Source organism: Numida meleagris, chromosome 3, assembly GCF_002078875.1.
Source record: "Numida meleagris isolate 19003 breed g44 Domestic line chromosome 3, NumMel1.0, whole genome shotgun sequence".
In the NCBI taxonomy this organism is placed as follows: domain Eukaryota; kingdom Metazoa; phylum Chordata; class Aves; order Galliformes; family Numididae; genus Numida; species Numida meleagris.
Window position 1 is genome coordinate 57,665,803 of NC_034411.1, and position 22,785 is coordinate 57,688,587.

At 39.0% G+C, this 22,785-nt stretch overlaps 1 protein-coding gene across 1 annotated transcript in view; it reads left to right on the plus strand.

Moving 5' to 3' along the window:
• The window catches only part of ARHGAP18 (Rho GTPase activating protein 18), an 85,143-nt gene continuing 62,423 nt past the window's right edge, over nucleotides 66-22,785 (plus strand). Inside the window, exon 1 of the mRNA XM_021391151.1 lies at nucleotides 66-191. Within this exon, the coding sequence (XP_021246826.1) occupies nucleotides 148-191 (44 nt within the window). The 5' untranslated portion in view covers nucleotides 66-147. The remainder of the gene's footprint in view (nucleotides 192-22,785) is intronic.

A 22,785-nucleotide genomic window follows, 5' to 3' on the forward strand; every position in this document is an offset into this window, starting at 1 on the left:
GCCGGGGCGCGGCGGCCCCGCGGGAGGTGATGTCCCCGCCCCCGGTCGGGTGGGCCTTTCCGCAGCGCTGTCCTGCGAGCGGGCAGAGGTGAAGCAGCGCGTGGAGGAGCCCCGGAGCGACGCGGCGGCGAAGGTTGACCCGGGAGGATGGTGACGGTGGTGACGAAGCTGGTGCATTACCTGCACCTCAGGTAAGGGCGACCGCCGGCTCTGCCCTAGAAAGTAGGGAGAGAAACTGCGAGCCGGCGGGTGGAAGCGGTCGTCACCTGTTCTCATCAGGATTTAGCACCTCGGCGCTGCTGTTTCTGCGTGTGGTGGGCAGGAGGCAAGGAAACGCTCTGTCCTGGTGATGTACCGCCTAGATGGCGGTAATCAAAATTGATCTCGTGTGCATGGATGCTTAAACGGCTTCCAAAGACTTAGTAGAAAATACGAAGAAAGTGTAGCGGGGTGGGGGGAGGGTGGACTAAGTCGGAAATCCTATCTGTAAAAGTAGGGATACTTCTGTGCAGTGTATTTATGTGAAGTGCACTGGCTCTGGGCATAGGTTTAATTAGCTCAGTATTTGCCCAAGTTAGGAAAATGTTCCAATAAGTGGAAATAAATACTCCAAGAAGTGATGAAAAAGAAAAAAACAACCAATTTTACTGCAACTTTTTATTAGTGTAGTTTTCAAGTTTGTTCCTAGAATATATGCAGTCTGTAGCCACTTTTAACCCGTTATTAAAATGATAACAATCTGGCATGGATTGTAGAGGCATGTAATGTCACCAGGTTTTGAGCTTATTTTTCACAACAGGACATTCACCTGTTAAAACTATTTAACCTGTTCTGCAAATCTAACTGAAATCATAGCTCTAATTTAATTGACCTGTGTAGTTTTATGCTGCTGCTCCTTCTCTGGGCAAATGCAGAAGGAATTGGAGAAGGAGATATCTTTGTCTACTCTCCCATACCCCCCCTACCTTTCTTCTTTTCCTCAGCAGCAGTTACTTGTATAGCAGCATCTTGCTGCTGCTTCTGAACCGCAGCTTCCTGGGTTTTCTTGCTGATTAAGCATCAGGCAAGGAGTAAAGACTTAGAGTGAATGAGGATCTATGCAGTCAGAAGGGAGGGTGCAGCAAAATCGTAGTTATGTTCTTAAACCATAGGCAGCCTCCCAGTGTTGAGTGCTTTGTTGGTATTGTGAGAAAGGATGCAGAGTTTATGAAAGTTTGCCAAACTTACAGGAAACTCTTCCCGTATTGTTTGAGAAATGCCTGGAAAACATATGTGTGCCTGTCTTAAAATCTAACAAAAGGATGACAAATGGATGAAGGCACAATTTGATTATACTACTACTGACTGAAACAAGTGAATGAAATTGCGGTTAGATATTAAAAAATCCAGACAATTAGCTTTTACAGGAGATGCAGAGCTATCGAAGGCATTGCTACAAAGGGACTTCAGTAAATGCAATGTGTGAAGAAGCTGAATATTATCATGTTGAGTGGATGTGAGTCAGATAAGTTTCCATTTGTCAAAGGTAAATAGGAGGATAAATATTTTACTAGTATCACTGGAGAGGCAGCAGTATCCGAAGGGACATAAATGAGCAAAAGGTGTTCTAGGAATCAATACACATCAGTGGAGAGAGCTTGTATTTTTACTCAGAGCAGAACAAGAAAAGGTAATTTGTCATCGGTAGTGAGTATCAGGCTTAAAATGCAGCTTAATTCTAGCAGAATTGCATACTTTTGTCCCTCCACATCACCAGATCATGACAGATAGATCCTGGGTATTGCAGTCTGTTCTGGTCAGGCACTAACAGCAGCTGCTCAGCATTATATTTTGCTTGTTCTGCACCTCCCTTAGTGAGTGAGCAACAACAGTGATGTAGGAAAGAGTGTGTAAACATGAAATTATCTGACGTTTTCATGAAATCATGTAAGTTATGCACTCTGATTAAACTGTTTTAATATGTTTCCAGTTAGCCATGAAATATATCTTTCATTTACGTGAGAATGGAAATAGTTAAAAACCACTTAACAGCAAGGAAACAAACAAACAAAAAAAAGCTATGCTGGTGAGTTAAGAATTGATAGGCAGCTGGTGTGCTGGGAAAAACGCTTATCGTCAGCACTGTCCCTTTTTCTCAGGAGTGCAGCATACACATAAATGATAAGATGCTTGGTCAGCTGTCCTCTTTTTATTCTGTGTAAATACTTCACCAGTAAGGCCAGGTTCATGAATTGGATTTTAAAGTTCTGCTGCTGTTAAGTGAATAAATGTTACGCTAATATGTCATGAGAAAAGATATTTGAGTGTGAAGGACTGTACTTAAGAAGTTCAGAAGAACGTGGAGTGTGGCAAGATGAGAGCATGCCAATAAAACAGCATGCTGGGCAGCCCAAACAGTTGTTACAATCAGATTGTTAGAGAATCATAAATATACCCTTAATTCTGTACTTACTAAAAAACAGATAATTAAAATCACTGTAGGACTTGCACAGTTAGCAGAAATGTGGGAATCCAATGAACATTTCTTACCTTTTAATTTGGCATTATTTCCAAAAATAGGATCCCAAAGCTAAAGGAAGAATAGTACACCCTTGGTTACTATACAGCTGTTCTGAAAAATGCTCTTTCAGAAAATTAGAAGTAAATACATTGAAATACAGTACTCATATTTGTTAAGAGAAGTCGTGTAGCAGTGCTTGGTCGTTTATACTTAACCTTGATTCATTATCCATTATAGAGGATGACTCTGTACCCATTTAAGTCACCAGTAAAGTTCCCATTCAGCTTGCCCATAAGCTGATTGGCTTCAGTCAGACAAAAGCAGGCTCACTGAATGGGAATGGATCACCCAAAGAAACCACTGTAAAAAATACTAAGTTTATGAGCATGGGTGAGGTGTTTTCAAATAAATACAAGTAGTTATCTCTGCATAAATAAAGATCGCACGCCATGTGAAAGCAGAGCAGTGTACAAAAATGAGCTGAGCAGTGATTCCTGAGGACAACAGACAAAGGGGACAGTGGCAGATAGAACAGCTCTGGAGCAGAGCACCAAGCACCACAAACTGAAGACAAAGACATGGACCCATGAATGTAAGACATTCATCAGATAGAAGTGAACGTTCAGTGCTGCCGGGGATATTCCACAGTAAATTCTATTGCAGAAATTAGAATTGAAGTGTGTTTATGTTAGGTACAGTTTCTATTTTAGAAAATAAAAATAATTAAGCTACACAGGTGAAAAAGAGCAGTACCAGACCTGATGTGCTGTTTTGGAAACGCAGTATTTGTTACAAACTTTTTAACCTGCTTGTTTTTTTTCAACATTCCTCAGAAAGTGGCTACAGAAAACGCAGCAAGATTGTTAATTGAAACAGCAACAAATGAAACATTATTTTCCTTGAGGTGGTCACGAGACCCCCCCCTCCCCCGATACATGCAGTTTTTATATCACAAAAACGTTGGCCCGTGAGTGAAATAGTTTTCCTTGTGCAGTCAGTCTCATCTTCCTCCCTTCCTCTGACTGCAACAGCTGTATGCTCACCAGGAGATCTCCCTGGGTTGTGCAGGGCTTTGGTATCAGTATGGACTTAATCTGCTTCTTGAAAATGCGAGATCTGGGTCTGTGTGGTTCAAGATGTGGCCAGTGAACTGAACCTTGCCTGGGGACGTTTCTGGTGGGCCTGGCGAATACTTTTGAACGTACTCTGGGACAGCGTGTGGATAGGGCGTTCCTGCTACTCCAGCACCTTGTTTGTGAGGGACTGGCTCAAGAAGGAGCAGAGAGGAGAGGGAGGATGAGGAATCACTGTGACTCTTCCTCCTGCTTAGAGACTGAAGTTGTAGTTGTTACAACTGGACCACTTCATTCACCATCCCTGCTGAGCATACCTGGACAAAGTGTTTCCCCATGGAATGACTTTTTCAGAAAAGTATTGCCCCTCTTAGGCCATGATGAGTGTTCTAAAACTTTATTTTTCTCGCTGTTTAGGAGTGGATTTCTACCTTTAAACATGCAGTTATTGATGACAAGTTTCTATGCATTTCTTCTCATCCCAGATTTCTATGTTTATGAGCACTCAAACAGCAATAGCTTAACAGCAGTCTATCCTTATTTATTAACTGCTTGTACTGAGATTCTTTTATTTTCCCATGTGATCATCCCATGCTTGAATATAACTTTCTTCATTATGAATGACCACAGGGGAAATTGTAATTTGAAGAAATGTCTGATCAATGTCTCTGATAATATTAACACTTTGCTACCTAGCCTGGCTCTATGTGCCTTTTTTTCTTGTTTTACAGTGCTGTGTCTTATGGCAGACTTATGACCAATTAATATCTCTCATTTTAAACTGATGAGTCCCTTGACTTACAGCATAAAATCTAGTTATTAAGTCTATTAAATACAACCACTTGTATCATTTTCCCAATCTTTCTATTCATCTATTTTTCCTGTAAAATAGGCTGGACTTTCTCCAAATTGATAATCCTAATTTCACACTGTCAGCAAATCTCACATTTGTCTTTTTGTGCTAAAGTTATTAATGAAAATATTCAATAATAACATGGTTAGTGAGAAGGAACCTTGAGAAACTGTAATAGAAAGACTTCTCTTTCCCAACTCTTCAATTCATCTTTCCGTATAATACAACGCTATCTCTTTTCATCTAATTCTTTCCTCAGTTTACAAACTTGCATTGCTCCCAGTCTCTTGTTCACGTAACTGTGAATATAATTGTGTTCTTTATGTGGAACAATATCAAAAGCAGTAGTGAAGCACATAAAAGTTAAATTAGTTGCATACCCTTCTTTAATCAATCAAGTTATTTTAATGCCAAAACCTGTACTGATTTGGTAAAACTACGTTTGTTGTACTTTATCCCATTTTTCTATTTACTTCTGCATCTCAGAATACCCTTTCATTCAAAGTATTTTAAGAGACTTGGATACTGTGAAGCTCAGAGTAACAGGTGTAAAGTTGCCAAGACCACAGTTTTTCTCCACTTGAGAATGTCAGCATAATGTATATAATTCAGAAAATGTGGCATCACATGAGCTGATAAATTTCTTTTTTTTTAATTACTTACTACTGAATTCCCCATTTCGTAGGTGAGTTGTTTCAGTATTTAGGGCAGAAGATTAACCTTTCTGCCTGGCTTCATTTTACCAAACTTGAAGCTTCGCTACAGGATTGAACGTAATTTAGTGTTACTCAGAAAATTCATTTGTTTTTGAGCTGCCTGTGCCAACACTATTTTTAACTGCATCTCTGTTCTTACTGTGTAACAACTTCACTGTAATTTCACTTCTCTTTTTGTCTATACTGTCAAAGAGTAGTATTCATTTGTTTTATTTTACATTGGTGGGTCTCAGGACCTGCCAACTGTCAGGACTCAGCTTGACTTTTGACAGTTCTCATTTTATCCCTGTGTTTTTTGGCCTCTAGGACAGAGCTTTCTTATTCTCTCCTCTTTTTCTTGTAGGCTTTTTGCTTATACCAAATATAGTGCTTAGATAAATCAATTTATTGTTTCAATTGAAGATGCTGCACAATTGTCAGTTGTCTTTATGACAACTGTTTTTCCTTGGAGGATACTGAGCATATGAGAAGCCCACAGTGAAGCTGTAGAACAGAGGACTCAAGGTCTTAGACTTAGACATCACCGATGCGTAAGCAGGAAATCTCATTTTTGTTTCAAAGTGACAAAAGATGTAGAAGGCATACGCTCAGGAAAACGGTACATTAGTAAAGACATACTATTTCAAGTAGTTAATTTAGCTTATTTGGACTAAAGATGGTTACTGAGGATGTTTCAGCTCTGCAAAGACCATCAGCCTCTTCCCTCAGCACATTTGACTTAAAAAAAAAAAAAAAAAAAAAGGTATTTGTTTATGACTATTTTGAAATAATTTGGTCTAGTGGTTGGCGACCCTGCACTTGGCAGGGGGGTTGAGACTCGATGATCTTTTTTGAGGTCCTTTTCAACCCAAGCCATTCTATGATTCTATAACTTAAATTCTAACCAATTTATGGCAGAAAATTCTGAAGCTGAGTTAGGAGAGCCCATCCAGCTGTTTTCATTCCATTAAACCTGTATGACACAGTGGTGAATCTCATGTGTTTGTAGGACAGCTCTGACTAAAGGCTACTACCACTTTTTTGTTTGTGCTTTATTTTTGCCCTTCCAGCTGTGTGCGGTGCCTCTCAAACTATACAAAAGTAGGAAGATTCCCAGAGCTCAGGAAACACCATTTCAGTTCTTCACTGGGCTTGCCAGGTGCTATGGGAAGGAAGAGAGATGCTGTTATTCTCTGCCACTTGGCAGGACCATGCCAGCAAGGGGAACAAGAGTGGGCAGGCTCTGCTCAGACCACTAAGAAATAAAGCAGTAATAACTCTGCTAGGCACCTACACCATTATTCCCTCACCCTTCCTATTCAAATACTTATTTCTTCCAATCTTTAACGACTTGCCCTCTCAGCTACAGCCTCATCAGCAAAATTGACTGTGAATTGATGAAAAGCCAAATATTCCTTTTTTTTTTTTTTGCTGCAACAGTGATTGTTAGAATCATTGGATACTTGATTCCTATTGTGTCCCAAGTATAACTTCTTATCAGCTTTAGTCCTTTAGTACTTTGAAAGCTTGTGCTTTCTAAACCACCTTCGTACTCTCCAGCCTAAAGAAGAAACCAGTGTGGCCGTTGGCATCCATTAGTGTGAAGGGAAGAACTGTGTCACTTAAATAATTTTTCTGTCTGCAGCACAAGGATTGAAATGACACCAGAGATAGAAAGCGGGGGGGTAAATGCAGTGAAAATTTGTAGAAAATCCAGCCAAGAAAATAGTGCAGGCGAGTATATTTTACTGGCTAAAAGCCAACAATCCACAACACCTGTTAGCCACTATGTTTCCCACTGAGCAGTGGGAACTTGAGTAATTATCAGATGGAGTAACTGAGTCATTTTAAGACATGCGATGTTATAGCAAGAAGTTGGTGACTTTGTGAGAAGCAAACAAACCCAATGAATAGTTGGAGTTGTTTTAAAAAAAAAAAAAATCATGTCCACACAGTAGTAATAAGCCACGGGGGAAGATAAATGCGTGCTAATTAAAAACATAAAATAGAATACAGGTTAAAAACAAGTGACAAGAATGACATTTGGAGGCAAGCTCAACTCAAAGTTGTCCAGCAAAAAGGAAGTTGTTGCAGGCATTCAGTACATTTAGCAGTGTTAAAAATGGAAGTACTCATACTTCATGTTCTCATAAAAAAAAAAGCTTAAAATTGAGGCAAATACTATTCATAGAACTAAACATTCTGCTTGTTTCTTCCTTCCAGCCAATCTAGCCAGGAGAAAGATCATTTTAATTTAATTAATTTATTAGTTCTGTTTTATTAAATAATATTTTCAAAGTTGAAATGTTAGCAGGTGTTGGAGCATGTTGTCTCCTCGCATCCAGATCAGGTGATCGGGGCATTTACTGACAGCATCAATATTACTGTAATTCTTGAAGCAAAACCAAAGAGCTCTTTGTTGTTGAAATGCATGTGCATGTACATACACAAGATACTGAGACCCAGACCTGCTTGCCCTTGCTTACATGTACATTTTTCTTCTTTCCTTTTCCATGCCTCAGGCAGAAATTGGAGGACAGTCTCTCCTTCTTTTCACAGGTGTAAAGCAATCCCTATAGCCAATTCTATAGCAGTACATAATTCTTTAATTTTTCTCCAGAAAACAAATTTCTGAAGATGACTTATGCATGATTGAATGTCAGAATCTGCAAGTCAACATTAAAGTAGCTAGAGACATGTCCTCAATGTTATCTGTAGGAGGTTTGCATTGTAATTGTACAGAACAATTCTGTGGAGTCACACCCAGCCATTATAAAGAGTGCAGTATTTCATCTGTAACACTTCTATAATACTTTTGTTTGGACACAAAAGGGAACCAAGTTGCATGTACAAGCAGTGTTCAGTGGGAAGATGAGACACCTAAATATGAATTCTAAACCAAACTGATACAGTAAGAGTAGCAATGTGCCTCTTCTGTTCTCTTTGGCTTTCTGTTATGTAATACACAGTTGTTAAGGAGTAATAAAAGTTCAACAGTTGTTAGTGTGTCTGATTGTTGTGAATAAGAAATGTACTTTCTAATAAGCAGGGAATGTGTATTATTTTGTACTTCACAGTCCTTACCATTTCCTCTGTGAGGAATAGAGAAGCCTTGACTTCTGCATGCAGACATCCGTTGTATTCCTAGTTGTTCAAATGTGTGAATACATGTGCAGAAAGATATTTAAAGTTGTGGTAACATCCTCATAACTAGGAAATAAATGCATTTGGGAACCAGTTATAGTCTGTCTTAGATGACTGAGTCTCTGCCATGTAAGCGAGCTGTGGGACCTTCTCCCCTGTGTCTTACTGGCATGGAATTATAGTGAAACATGAATACTAGAGAAGAACTGTTCTCCTATGCATTTTTCCTAAATGAATTTTTAATTTTGTTTAAACAGTTTTGGTTTTCTCAGCTTTTCATAGGAGGGAAGTATACGATCCCATATTTGGTGGTCAATGTTTGCAACAGTTCAATCTCTAAGAAAAGTATTACATTTTGCCATTACAACAGTAAATGCAATTAGACCTGGGCATAATGACAACAGATTCCATAGGCAGAGGAAGCACAGGATCTGTATGAATTAGAGACCCAGTATTGATTTGTAATTACATGTATGAGGGAGAAGGGTTTATATCTCCAATAATCTTTAAAGACTGCCATCTGCCTCTAGGCAAACGTAAGAAGTAAACTTAATTTGGATAAAAACCTTTTGTAGGTAGTTAATTCAGTTAAGGGATCAATTTCGAATAAAATTTAAGGATTGGGCTGTATGATAATCCTTTGAATTATGCACAGAAGAAAATTTGTCCTTAGCTTTTGATCTCCAAAGCAGCAGTGTACTGTCTGCTGCTTGACGAGCCCAATGTTGTCAGTATCAACTGGCAGAAACGAAATTGAAAGAATATAGAGATGACCACTGTCATAACTAACTAATGAATGGCAATCATCAAAATGTAGATAATAAAAATACATTAGAACATATCTTTGTTAAAAGTGATATGGGGTAAGAAGTTGTTTAAGAGTAATCATTGGAGAATCATTGCAAAGCATGTACATGCACTTACTACATATGAGATCAGGAAAGACTTCCAGTGTCATGGGATGAAATGAGGACAGAATAGGAGTGTTTGTGTAAATGTCAGTTTGGAGTGTCTTTCAGAACTTCAAGAGCAGTTTGCAGGCAGTGAACTCCCTTGTATAGGCTGAATCCCCTCTGCAGTCTGCACTCTTGGCAATTTACGTTGTACTCTTTCACTTGGCAAGGTATAAGGTCAATTTCAATTTACTAAAGAGGGAATAAATAATGTTGACCTGTGTGGAATAGATTTCAGTGCTGTATGGGGTATTATGTTTTCTTTCAAGATGTCTTTAGAGCCAATGCAGTGACACCGTTTTAATGCTTTTGGCTTCATCTTGCTATCCTTCTAAGGGTTTACATCAGGTTTGTAAGTCCTGCATGATATTTTTGCTAAAGGAAGCCTCTATTAATGCTTACGTACTAGGATTGGGATAACTTAAATTATGGAACCTCTTATTTTTTGACTGTTGGCATCATGCTGCCATCTGACAACAGCTGTTTCCTGTTTATTTTAATGGAAAAATTCTGGTAGAATGCTGCTGCACTCTTGCAAGCTCAGTGCTTCAAGTTGTATTTTATACTTCCATAAATGTGCAGGTTTATTGCAATAAAACCCTTTTTAATGTATATCCATATTATGTATGGTGTAGTATTGTTTATTTTCAGCACTGTAAGTACCCAAAGAACCAACTAATGTTGTTCTGCACCATAATTTAAAAAAAAAATCTATAGTCAGGAGCAAGTGAGATGGCAGAATTCAAAACTTGTCAAGAGGAAAAAAACACAACAAAACAATGGGGATTTGGCACAGATTAAAAAAAAAAAAAAAGAAAAAATTAAGCACTGTATGTCATGACGCTGTAATTTGCAGTGTTGGCAGAAGGCTATGCAGGAAACTAGCAAGGTTCTGGAGCTCCTGAATGAGGAAGATGCTGTGATGTGACTGGACAGCAGTTGCTGACATCTCTGCATTTCCTGCCAACTGCTTATTTCCTGCCACAGGGCTGTGCTTGCCTCAGGTATTCCCTGAGCTTTGGATTGCTGGGATACTTAGGTGAAGGCTGAAGTTAAATTCATCTGTGTCAGCTTGGTGAGGATCTTGGGATAGATTGTCAGTGATTTTACTGACGTCTACTGTAACACTCATATATTAAATACATTTGGTATTGAAGATTAAAAAAAAGATTTGCTAAATGACCAATTATTTATTGAAAGCAGAAGATGGAATGTTTGTAATGTTAAACTGTAATGTATAAACATATTCTTAGTAGATAATAGTTTTCAAAACTGTATTTTTGAGTCAGTGGTGCACAGAAGAGTGACTGGTGTTAGTTGTGAGGGGCGAGAATGTAGCCTGAAGATCCTGTCCTTCTTTATGGATGCTTTCTGAGTTTAGCTTGGGAACACAATGAAATGCAGGCATGGATAGAGGTGAGAAAATAAAAGCCATGTTTTGGGTCAGGCAGATAATTTTGTATCTCTCAAGAACAGAAACTCAAAACTGAAAGAACACCTAAAATACTTGATTATAATTTCTGTCAAAGTAGGGATGGACATATTGACAAGGAACAATGAAGGTGATGAAGGGCATTGGTTAGTGTTCACTGTTACCCACCAGTGTGTATTTCTGCTGTAGGTCATGCTGAGGACATTACTCCCAATAAAACACAGGAAAGGGGGGAAAGATTATGTCAGTGTCAGTTTAAGAACTACTCTGATTAGGACAATTAATTTGAAAAATTGTATTACTGACAGCAGAAATGCTCAAAACCATTTCTGAACATCCAGCAGCAGGACTCCCAGCTTGTGCTGAGGGAAATGGGAAGTGCTCACCAAGTCCCCTTACCACCTGCCCAGTAATTGCTCTGAGAAGTGAAGAAGCACAAGGTATTCCCAACAGCAGGGCTGGAAATATGAATTGTCTTACTCTGCTGTCTGCTCTTTCTAGCATGTATACGCTATGAAAAGCAAAATTCCTCACATTTGAGCACAGCGAACTCCATGGCTGGAATACGCCGTGGATCAAGTGGGCAGAGACTGGACTTCTCTTTCATTACTAGTATCATGCTCTGGAGTCTGTGCAAACACAAGATTGTAATTTAGAGGATCATTGGATGCACTCCGGTAACTGTCATGCTAAGATTGTTGTCCTAGCAAATCACTGTGTTCTGCATGCTCTTTTGTATTAGCTGCCTCTGATATGTGCAAATATGAATGGCTGGGGTGAAATTAAAATATTACAAGCTCTAATATATAAAACTAAATATTGCAGGCATTTTTGTGACACTGAAAAATAAATAAATACTAGTCAACTTCTTTGGGATAACATGGAAGGAAACAAAATATACAATACTCTGCTTATAACAAAGGCCGGTTGTGTAAAATTTAAAGATGATATTAAATACACAGGTGAGTTCTTGTGAGTATTCTCAGGAGAGTTTCCTTTGTTTGTACTATTTGCCGTAGTTTAGTCTGAAGGATATACAGTTTATCTGAAGTACGTTCTTGGGTTCTAGCTCTACTGTCTCTAACATAACTCCAGAGCCAAACAGTCAGTGGTACAGTTGGTGTGCATCAGTACGAGCAGCTCTGGGGATGTGTCTGAACAGAATTTTCATGTATGGGGGTTGATATATACTGATGTTGCATAGTGATAATAGAATTTATTAATTTTTTATAGAAAGTCTTCAATAGAGAGGCATTCTTAATATTTCTATATTTTGCTCTTGCAAAAGGTATTTGGCAGTTGTAATTGTTTAACTCAGAATATCAGTCTGAAATTTGTAGTGATGCAAAAGACAACTTTTTTTTGTCCATTTACTTTTTTTTTATATTTACATTACCAATCAGGGCTTAAATACAACAGTTTCACCTGACTTAAATGATCCATTAAAATTTAAATACAAGTTTACTTTGCTAATACGTAATTCACTGAATAAAGATAGTATTGTGAGCAAAAACTTGGCTTGCAATTGAGAAAAGGGCCTGTGTTCTGCAGATAAGTGTGCCCTCAATGTTATGCCATGTTTAAAATGCTTCAGCTACAGGGGCTGGAATTGAAGAATTGCTTCATCTCAGGAGCAATCCAAACTGCACATGTTGGGATCCAGACTGAGAGCTGAATTCCTGAGAGTTTTTTGTGACCACAGTAGATTAAACATGATCTAGATTTCCTTGAATGGGGGTGCTTTAGAATCTGATGAGAAAATTGTATCCTTGAAAAGCTTAAGTAATTCGCTCATTGTTTAAAAAAAAAAGTGTGTTCCATAAAACAAACAAACAACAAAAAAAAAATCAAAGTTTAAATGAAATTATTTTTTAAAATAATGCTGTATCATAAAGGCTTTTTTAAACTACTGTGATATAAACTGCATCATAACTAGTACTTTTTGTCACTCGTACACATTTATGCTACTTCCATTGCTGCAAGGAACCAGAATTGTTTTTATTTATAGTCTATATGAATACAAAAGCAGCTGTACTGGATTGGGCCAAAAGTCCATCGGTATAGTGTCCTATTGGTGCTTACTGTTTCCCATACTGAGTTGTAAAACTGGGCTGGCACACAGAGCTTCTGCCAGCTTGCAGCCACGTGCTGCCAGGCAGATCCTGAGCCAGATTTCTTCCTACAGGTTTGGTAATATTTCATAGTTTTATTTTCCACTAATATCTCTGGTCTTGATTCAGACATTTGCAAGCTTTTAGCCTACACAGCATCCTGTGACAATTGTAATGACACACTGTGGGAAATGCCACCACCTTCTGTCTGTTTGCAATCTGTTTTTTCATCTTGGTTATAGCTAATTCCCCTTAGTTCTTGCACTCTAAGACACAGTGAACAATCCACTGGGATAATAATTGTTTTTTACCCTTCAAGTTTTGTATCTTACTTGCTTAGGGCCTAGGCTTCATTTGCAGACTTCCTTCTCTGCCTTTTAAAAAAGTTTTTTTATTTTTAATTTAGTACTATAATTACATTAGCCAATAGAAAAATTGCTAGGATTACCTGTACGAGCTCTGAATGAGAAATGATATTCCTTACAATTTGCATATTAATATTGATTATCATAAACACAGTTTCCATTATGTTTTGTTGGGATGCTGGGGGCAATCATCCTCCATGGTCTGACTATGTGATTCAGACCAATTCTTATTTTATTATTAGTGTGCATTGTTTACTTGAAAGAGAATGTTATGCCAGAAGAGTTCGGCATGTACTTTTGTGGCTCGAAAAACCTTCTGACATACACTATTGCTATTGAGGAGTAATACATAAACATTTATTTCAACACTATTGCACTTTTCATCCTCAACTGTGAGTCATAAAAAGTGCAGTGCCTTACCTTTTGACATTTGGGTCCTTGCAAGGCAGTTGTTACAAAGCTTCATTTTAAAGCATCAGCCTTGCTTTTCATTAAGGTAATTTTCCGCAGTCAAAAGAATGAGAAATTAGATTGGCTAAAATAGTCACAATATTCTGAGCTGAACAGCTCAGTGCAGGGAACTTCAAGTGACTTCAAGCAGAACACTTGAAGCCCCCGGAGGCTTGCATTCCTGGTTCGGGATATGGTAACCCTTAAGTTACTTCCATTTCACAGCTTGTTGGCAGCTAAAAAATGATGTCATTGGGAAAAACAGAGTTCTATTTTCACCCCTGTAACAAGTACTTTATGCATCACTTAACACTTTTAAGATTATTATGGCTATATTCTCTAATAGGTTACAGCACGCATTTATACATTGTGCAGATTCTTTGTGAAAGCATCTTCCTGGGATTACTGTAAAGAAATGCACTTTGCATAGATAATATTGCAGAACCCGATGTTTCTACAAATAGATTGCTCTCAAACTGGGGCTATGAAAAGGAAATAATCTTCAGATTGAAATCTGTTCAAAAGCAACAATAATCTTGTATAGCAATTTTGTATTTTTAGCGATGCCCCAAAGCGACTGGAGAGAAGAAAGCAGCAGGAAAAGAAAAACCAAAAGAATGATTTTGGCACATGTGCAGCTTTTTCCCCTTAACTTTTTATTCATGGAGACACACTTCTGAGGATCTGGTAAGGAGCCCCAGAAGCAGCATCCAGACATGTGGCCTCCGGGCTGACCCTTTGGTAAAACTAAAAGTGATGCATATCTGAAGGTTCAGTGGCTGAAGAGTAATTTTCATAAATTTTGTGAGTAATTTCTGTGCTCCTGTGCTCTTGAAAACCAGCTTATGTCAGTGAGAAATGTGAACTTTTATTTACAGTAGCTGTATTAGTATAAACCCTACTGCAGATACAGTAGAACATCATTTTGAATTGGTACCTGAATACCCAAATAACTGAACAGCCATTAAATTAGTTATGAGTGCTTTTATACTGATAAAACCTTAGCTACACTGGGGTGTGCATTTTTTCTTTACTGGATCTGGAAGAGTAAAACTGACAAAGCTAAAGTATAGAAGGAACCAGTGATAAAGCCTCTTCCAGTAATACCTTTGGGAAGCACTCCAAAATTAAGTACTGATGTGATGAGCCTGAGCAGGAAATTTGTTTCTGAGCATGAAGGTGAGAGGGAGCCAACCCTTGGTAATCCTGTCATTTCAGTGGAGGCATCGGGTAAAGAAGAGCAAGCGAATCTTTACATAGCTTCACGTTCTGTTCCTTCCTCCCTCCTCTTTTTCTACCCAAGAGAAAGGGAGGTCCCAGCTCTTGATTATATCACTGTTTCATAAAAGACCTATGTAGCACAACAAATGATATTTAAATAAATAAAACAGCGATCTAACAAAAAAAGTGCAAGTGAAAAGCAGAATGGGAAAATATTTGCTTGTCCTAAAGTTATCCACAATAAACAGAAAAACAAGGAACAAGCAGTTTAAACATGACAAATGTTTTATGAACCCAAAGAAAGAAAGCAGTTTATCCCACGAATGTGAATTCTCTCCCCAGAAGAGAAGTAACAGTCCACAGAGATGGAGGGACATCCAGCTGCAGTGCAGGCAGCGCTGCTCTTGCAAAGGTGAAGGAAGGACGCTGAGGTCCTTGCGGGAAGCAGCTTAAAGTCTTCCTGAACAAATGTTGCAGCAGATAATGCCAGAAGGAGGATGAGACTCTCCTGCAGCAGATGATTATGTCTGCAAATACAGTCAATGGCTGAGAGAAAACATTTGGAGAGTATGTGAGTCTTGCTTGTTTGTCTGTCACGTGTGTGCTGTTCTTGCCATGTTTCTGATTTGTTCTTCACCTTAATCCCTTGTAGCTTGTCCTCTTAAATCTAGATGATACGCAACAGCACAGAGAGAAGCAAAACACAAACAATATGAGTAGCGATGAGTATTACCTGATCACTCCAACCTGCTGAGCTGACATGAATGTAATTTTGTGATACTTGTTAATGCTACTATTACAATTCTGAGCAAACTGCGGACTGTCATGGAGCAGAGGTACGTCCATTGTGTGGGAACTCTGCATGTCAGGCAGCAGGTGGCAACTGGAGAGACGCTCCTGCAGGTGACTGTCCCCACGTGTGCTTCTGTAAAATGTTCCCAAACATCAATAGATGAAATAGCTAAATTCCCTCAAGAGTGGCAGAGCTGATGGTACGAGAAGTATCTTTGTAAGTAATGCATTCTGCCAAATGTCATTGTCACGCATGCTCACATACAGGACAAATCTTTTTTTCAGTGAGAATTTATGAATCCTCCACCTCTCTTAAATTACTGAAAGTGCTTACTTGCTAAAATACAGTTTTAAAGATGGTAAAAAAAAAATAGTTTTGAGAAAGATAAAAGCCAAGACGTTTTTGCAGCCAGCTTACTCTTAACAGGGACTGTTAATCTGCCAAGCATCCAACAACAGTGCAGGTGCTTGGCGACTGCTGGCACTGAGCCCCAGTGCTCTGGTGACAGCCGTGCCCCAGGGGTGCAGTCCCCTGTGCTGGGTGCGTGGTGGAGCCCCTGACAAGCAGCCTACACCCCTGGCATGCTGTGCACTGCTGGTTTGGTTTTGTTTGTGGTTGGATGAGCTTTTTTTTTTTTTTCCCAGACATATGGTGAACACTGCTGTATATTATGAGAGTTATTAAATAGCAAGATACTGTATTGATTTCAATCAAAGTTAATCTGACTGCTATTACACAAACACCAGTTTTTATGAATGTTTTCCAAGTGACTTGTAAATGTGTAATTTCTTCAGGAAAAATATAACACATTATATCCCTCCATAGGCAAGCTTTCAAGGTTAGCCTTCTGCTACAGCTACACCAGCTATTGCTTCCAAAATATGCAGCACTGGTAGCGTACTCTTGCCTTATGTTTCTGCAGATCCATTCGAGCTTCACAGTACAACTCTGTCACAATCTCTCTGCAGACAGATATGATAAAATTAGCCACAACAAACGATTTACTATCTTTTAGTCATCAGTGAATGTCACAAATGCACTCTTTGAGGACTGAGGCCAGAGGCTACAGATGTGATGCTTTCTTTAAAACGTCTTGTGGTGCGTATGTGGCTATACATAAGCCTAAAAATACTTATGGACTGTAAAGTCAGTGCTTGGTACATATAGCAATACATATGCATAGGGATAGCTATAATACTGCTTTGAGTTTTTATTTTTCTTGCTTTATGACTGGTATTTTTTCAGCTTTCTCATGGGCTGCTTTCAATCACAAAGAACCAAGTAAGCACTCATATATTTATTTCAATTATTTATTTCTTGTTAAAGTTGCATGGGTGTTCAAGTGTTCACATCAATTTTCTTTGTATTTTTTTCTGCAAAGGAGTTATATTTTGAATAGTTATGAAGGATAAACAAAAAGCATCAGGAAAATATCAGAAACAAATAATCACTTTTATTCTTACAGTTTATGTTTCTGAATTTCTTTGTTCAAAATTTGGCCAGTTCTTGTTACATCAAAGCTATTGGAAATGAAAATATCTTTCAAACGCAGATGTCCTATCCTTTAATTCAGAATCAGAAGTGCTACGTGTTGCTGTTAAAGGTGGTTTATGCAAAAGCTGTCATAAAAATAACAGAAACAAGCCTTGAAGCTGGTAAAAAAGCCACAGCAAGCAAGAATATGGGGAATACTCTTACTCCTTTCTGATTCGATCTCTGATTCTTACAGAAACAATTTTAAGAGATGTCCCACTGTTGTCGTAATTTTAAAACTGTTGTTAGGGTTTCATATGTAGCTGAAGTGTGGTGCCCTTCTTAAATTTAGCTAAATTTCTGGCAAATGCAGTTCTGAGTTGATGCAAACCGTTTTAACATTCATGTTGGATTTGGAAGACTGTTTTAATTCAGAGTAGTAAAAATAATACTCTTCTAGCATTATTCCATAGACAGTGTGGCTGAATTTGATTTCACTGCGTCAAACAAGGAAGAGGGAAGGTTTTTTTTAAAAACTATTATTATTTGCTTCAAAAGAAATGATGTAAAATGAGTATTTTTGTTTTTCATATCAATAAGGAAGAACTAAAAATACTTTGCTCTGGGTTAACTTGACATTTTACTGGGCGGCCTCTAGTTTAAAAGCCTTTGCAGAGTAAGGTTTTCTTTTAAGCAGCTGATGACTCAGGCAGTTATTTCCTTCATTGTTCTGAAGGGTTTGTTGTCAGCTAGCAGCCACATTTCTGGGTAGCTCTGGCTTACTCAGTTTACAATTTTGTCACCATTTTCATGAGCTTTTCTGACTACACAGAAAAAAACTTCTCTGGCACCGCTGTTGCATGTTTTGATTCACCAGATGTTTCTGTGCTGCAGATTCAGCTGTGATGAATTCTGCAGACAGCAGCAAAACTAGAAGGATAATGAGAGGAAGAGCACAGAGTCAAAAAGTGGGCTGACATAGAGGACATGTGCGGGAGAGAGCTTGGCTTCAGCTTTCCAGCCAGATGTAGAGTGAAGAAACTGTCCCAGCCCACACTGCAACACGGCCTGACGTGGCTCGGGGGAGCAGCTGACACTGACTGAGGCGACACTGAGTGAGGTGCAGCCTGGTTCTTAACACAGCAAATTGTGCTGTGGTTTTTGGGTTTTGGTTTCAGGATGTGGCTTTCACTTGCTACCACCATCTCTGTTTCACTTGGTGAAGCTTGTAGGCTGGACGTTCTGTCTGTCCAATTACATTGAAGTCCTGGATATAGCAGTCTGATCCTTACTGTAAGAACAAGAGAGGTGGAGTTGTGGATCATGAGAAGTTTCTCTGCTCCTCTGTCTCCAGTGAGTTTAATGTCACTTATGTTGTCCAAGAGGTGGGATAAAACCAGAATTTCTGGCATTCATATGACAGCAACCTCATGACAAAAAGTCAACTAGTGCTTTCTGAATGACCTCCCTATGTGTGCTTTGATGTGCAAACTGGTCAGCAGTTGCTCACATTGCATCATACCCAGCTGTATTGAAAGCAGTGATAGGAAGACTGTAAGCACCAATGTCACAGCCATGGGAAGAGCTAATGTTTGCCACAACAAAGCGTTTGTGATAGCGTACAGCAATACTGGTTGTTCTGCAGAGTTCAGGACCCTCATGCTCAGGGAAGATGGATTCAAATTGGAGCAGATGTTTTTAAAAAAAAAAAAGAAAAGAAAAATGGTCAGGATGATGGAACATCTCTGGCAGAAAAGTGAGCATGTAGTGTGTTTATCTCAGAAAAGATTCTGGAGGGTTATAGAGCTGCCTCATATAAATGTGAGAAAGGATTGATCACGAGCATTGGATACCATGCTCCAGAGTTCTGTATTTATTTCATTTTCATACACTAGGACAGTATATCTACCTGTGCTGCATCTAAGACACTGTGAGAGAATTAAGAAATACTGAGACAATTTTATTTTGAAAATACACTCTTTTCACAATTAGAAGCTCGTGTGAAGAAATAGTATAAAAAAACTAAGATTTTATCAAAAACTAGCTCAAAAGAAAGGAGGCATTCAGAGTCACCAGTGGGGGGGGAAAAAAAACAAAAAACTTTAGCCCCCTCTATATTAATGCTAACTTTCCAAAAATGGTGTGAAACTTTAGGTGTAGTATTAGGTTTTCCCCCACAGTCCTATACCTCATGCGGAGATACTGCAAGGTGTACTAGGTTTATCATTTGTTCTCTGTGCTCCTGGATACAGAAAACCATGCCATTATGCCATTTTATGCCTATTAAATCATATACCAACAGAAAGTCATCATAGTAAAGCAACCGGAAGTAATCTACTATGCTTTCAGTACTTTCTAATGCAATTCACCGTATGGTGAATAATCTTCACAAAGAGCTAGATATTATTAACCTTGTTATGTGGACAGAAAAAGGGAGGCAAGCATGGACGAGGACTGTGCAAGGTCACATAGTAAATAAACATGGACAAATTACCCAGAGTTGTATCAGTTTAAATAGTGGTAAAATTGAGCAGCTGTCTGACCATGAGCAAAAACATTAAAGCAGACGAGATGAGAACCTCATGCAATCAAAACTCCCTGTGATTTCTGGAAGGTAAACAGATGGGCTGTGGTGGGCGAGACCTGAATTTCTCCAAGGGGTTTCGTTCAGGAAAAATCAAACTGAATAAACTGCAATAAACTCATGTGCTCATCAGGCTTTTTACAATCTCAAAAACGGCCTCAGTAATTACTATTTCACCTTTTGCGCTCCTCAAATTAAGAATTACCAAAGCAGCCACCAGAGTGCACCAGATACATTTTAGAGTAACTTGCAGGAAAAGAAAAGGCATGAAGTGCTCCCTCCTCTTTTTCCTTCTCTTCTTTTTGCTAATGTTTGGAACAAGTCAGTAGCTCAGATCTGTGTGTGAAGGGCGGTGAGGGGGAAGGCCAGCTCTACTTGTAGTGAACCTGGAGGGATTATTCTCCTACCTATGGTTACATCGCTGCAGTTGCTTCTGTGACAATTCCATGTTGCTTGCAGAATAAGTCTTCCATTTATCTAGAAGTGTTCTGGTAGTAGTGGATATACTTGTCCATAAAAAATCCTATTAAAATTTGAATACAGGACCCATACATAATAGCTTGAAGGATCAGGCTTTAAGAAAAATCCCTTATGTGCTGGCTAGCAAGAATATTATCAGCTCTCTGTATGCAAGTTTGCTTTCAGTGTACAAGTGTGTGACTTTGTCCCTATCTTTGGTATTCAGGGGTAGCTAAGCTGATCTAAAACACCACCTACATACTAGTACTGTACATTCCAAAGTACTGAACACTCCACATTTTATATGCCATATGGCGCACATTTTAACTGAACACTGTGTGTTATGTATTTTCACAGGCAACATAAAAACATTAAAGATAGAGCTTATCTAACAGATGTGGACATCTGCATGTGACCTACTCATCTAGTTTATCTTCCTAGTCAGTGGAAAGAAGCAGATAGTTCTAGAGCATGATTCATCTTTATGTTCTAAAGGGGATGCATAACATAAGCCAGATGATTTTACCCGTAAAAGTGCAAGTGTTTGACAGACTTTGAGCGGAGCCTAAAATCACTTGTATGGATGTGGTCATCAAGAGTTAAGCAGCAGAAATTGCACCCCGTGTGTGTAATATTCTTTCCTATACTATATGTTCTTTCCCATACTGCCATTAACATCGTTCATTAATGGCTGCAGAACACTACTCAAATGTGTGGGTCTTTGTGTAGTGGAGTGCAATACCAAGTATGAAGCTTAGCAGGTGTTTGATGTCATCTGACAGTGTACAAAAAACTTTGTTTCATGACATCTCTGGCTCCTAGCTGGAGCTCTGGAAACACAATTTGGACAAAGGAAATGCAGTGAGCTGGCTGAGGGATTTTCTCTTCAGTTTAAAATCTATCTGAACAAATTTTGCAGTAGGTAATGCCAGGGATTAGCATTATCTCCTGCACCAGGTCATTGCAAATCTACTTTGCAAGACCTGAAGTACAGTTGTCCATTCACTGCAGCCCTGCATTCGTTGTATGAACACTCTGGTGTTGCTTCCAAGGAGACCTCTGGAGCTCAGTGGGAATAAATCCATGTAGGGCCACTGAAGTCAGTCTGTGAATTTGAAATTATAAGCTTATCTGCTAAAATTTCCTCAAACTGGTCCTTCTCAAAAGAATGCATTTCTACCTGCTGATAATTGATGTATCATCAGAAATATCAAATGTGAAATTCAACCATCACTTGCAAATAAAATAGCAATCAGTGTTATTGTTTTATTTTTTTGAGAAAACTTTTAAAAAGGAAAAAAATGTTTTGCAGCGAGGATTCAAAAGCAGATGCTAAACAAATGCATGTTCGGTCCTTCCAGTACTTAATAGGAACTTATAATCAGGAGGGAGACTGACTTTTTACATGGCCTGATAGTGACAGGACAAGGGAGAATGGTTTTAAACTAAAGGAGGGAAGATTTAGATTAGTTGTGAGGAGGAAATTCGTTATTCAGAGGGTTCTGAGGCACTGGCACAGGCTGCTCAGAGAAGCTGTGGTGCCCCATCCCTGGAGGCGCTCAAGGCCAGGTTGGATGGGGCCCTGGGCAGCCTGAGCTCGTGGGGGGCAGCCCTGCCTGTGGCAGGGGGTTGGGACTGGGTGGGCTTTAAGGTTCCTTCCAACCCAAGCCATTCTATGATTCTGTGAAAACAGTGAAGGAGACAACATGATTTGTAATCTCCTCTCACGATGATATATTTTTTTCTACCACATAAAGTTATATGCCCCAAACGATGCCTTCTTATCTACTTGATAACAAGAAACCTTATTTTTCACATAACTATACTCATACCGTGTTAAAAACAAGACTACTAACTACAAACTCAGTGATTACTAAGTTTTTTTTAGGCAAAAGACAGACTAGTGAAAGTGTGGGGATATTCCTGTCAGCGCATGGAAATAAAACATCTGTAGGTCTAGGTTGTCTAGCTGCCTCCAGAACCATTTCTGCAAAGAAAAATAAACTGGGCTGGAGTTCTGTTGTCATAGGAGGAAGGAGTTTGAGCCTATCAAGCTGTCAAACTGAGTAAAGGAAAAAAAAGTGTGCCTAGAACTAAGCTCCTAAATCCGCAGGAGCTATTTCATGCTCAGCACATTTGAAGTGCGTCATTCTAAAGGCAGATTTAAGAAGGCAATTAGTATCTCTGGTGTTTCTGAGTTATCAGTAATTTAATTTCTATTCTCACTTATTAATAGAATTTCTTTCTTTCTATGTCCTTTTTCTCACCATCTTTGTGTTATGCTTTAAAAGATTTGCTTACTCTCCAGCTGACAAGTATAAGTTCATTCTAGATTTTGCCATTCTTAATCTATCACTTGGCAGCATGTAAGTCTTCTCCCACTTCCCATTTGCAGTCAAGTTTTCTTTGACCAGCTCCTTCTGACACCGTGCTGGCTACATTGTGCTTCTGCATTCTTTCTTTACAGAGGGAGTACCATGTGTTGTGCCTTAATTATGATATGTTTTAAGATGCTTATCAAAGAAAAAAGCACTTTATACTTCTACTCTTATAGCACCTAATATATATTCTGGGCACAGCACTTTGGCAAACACACATTAAGCACAGAATGCTTTTGATATTTCCTTTTCCCCTCTCCTCTCCTCTCCTCTCCTCTCCTCTCCTCTCCTCTCCTCTCCT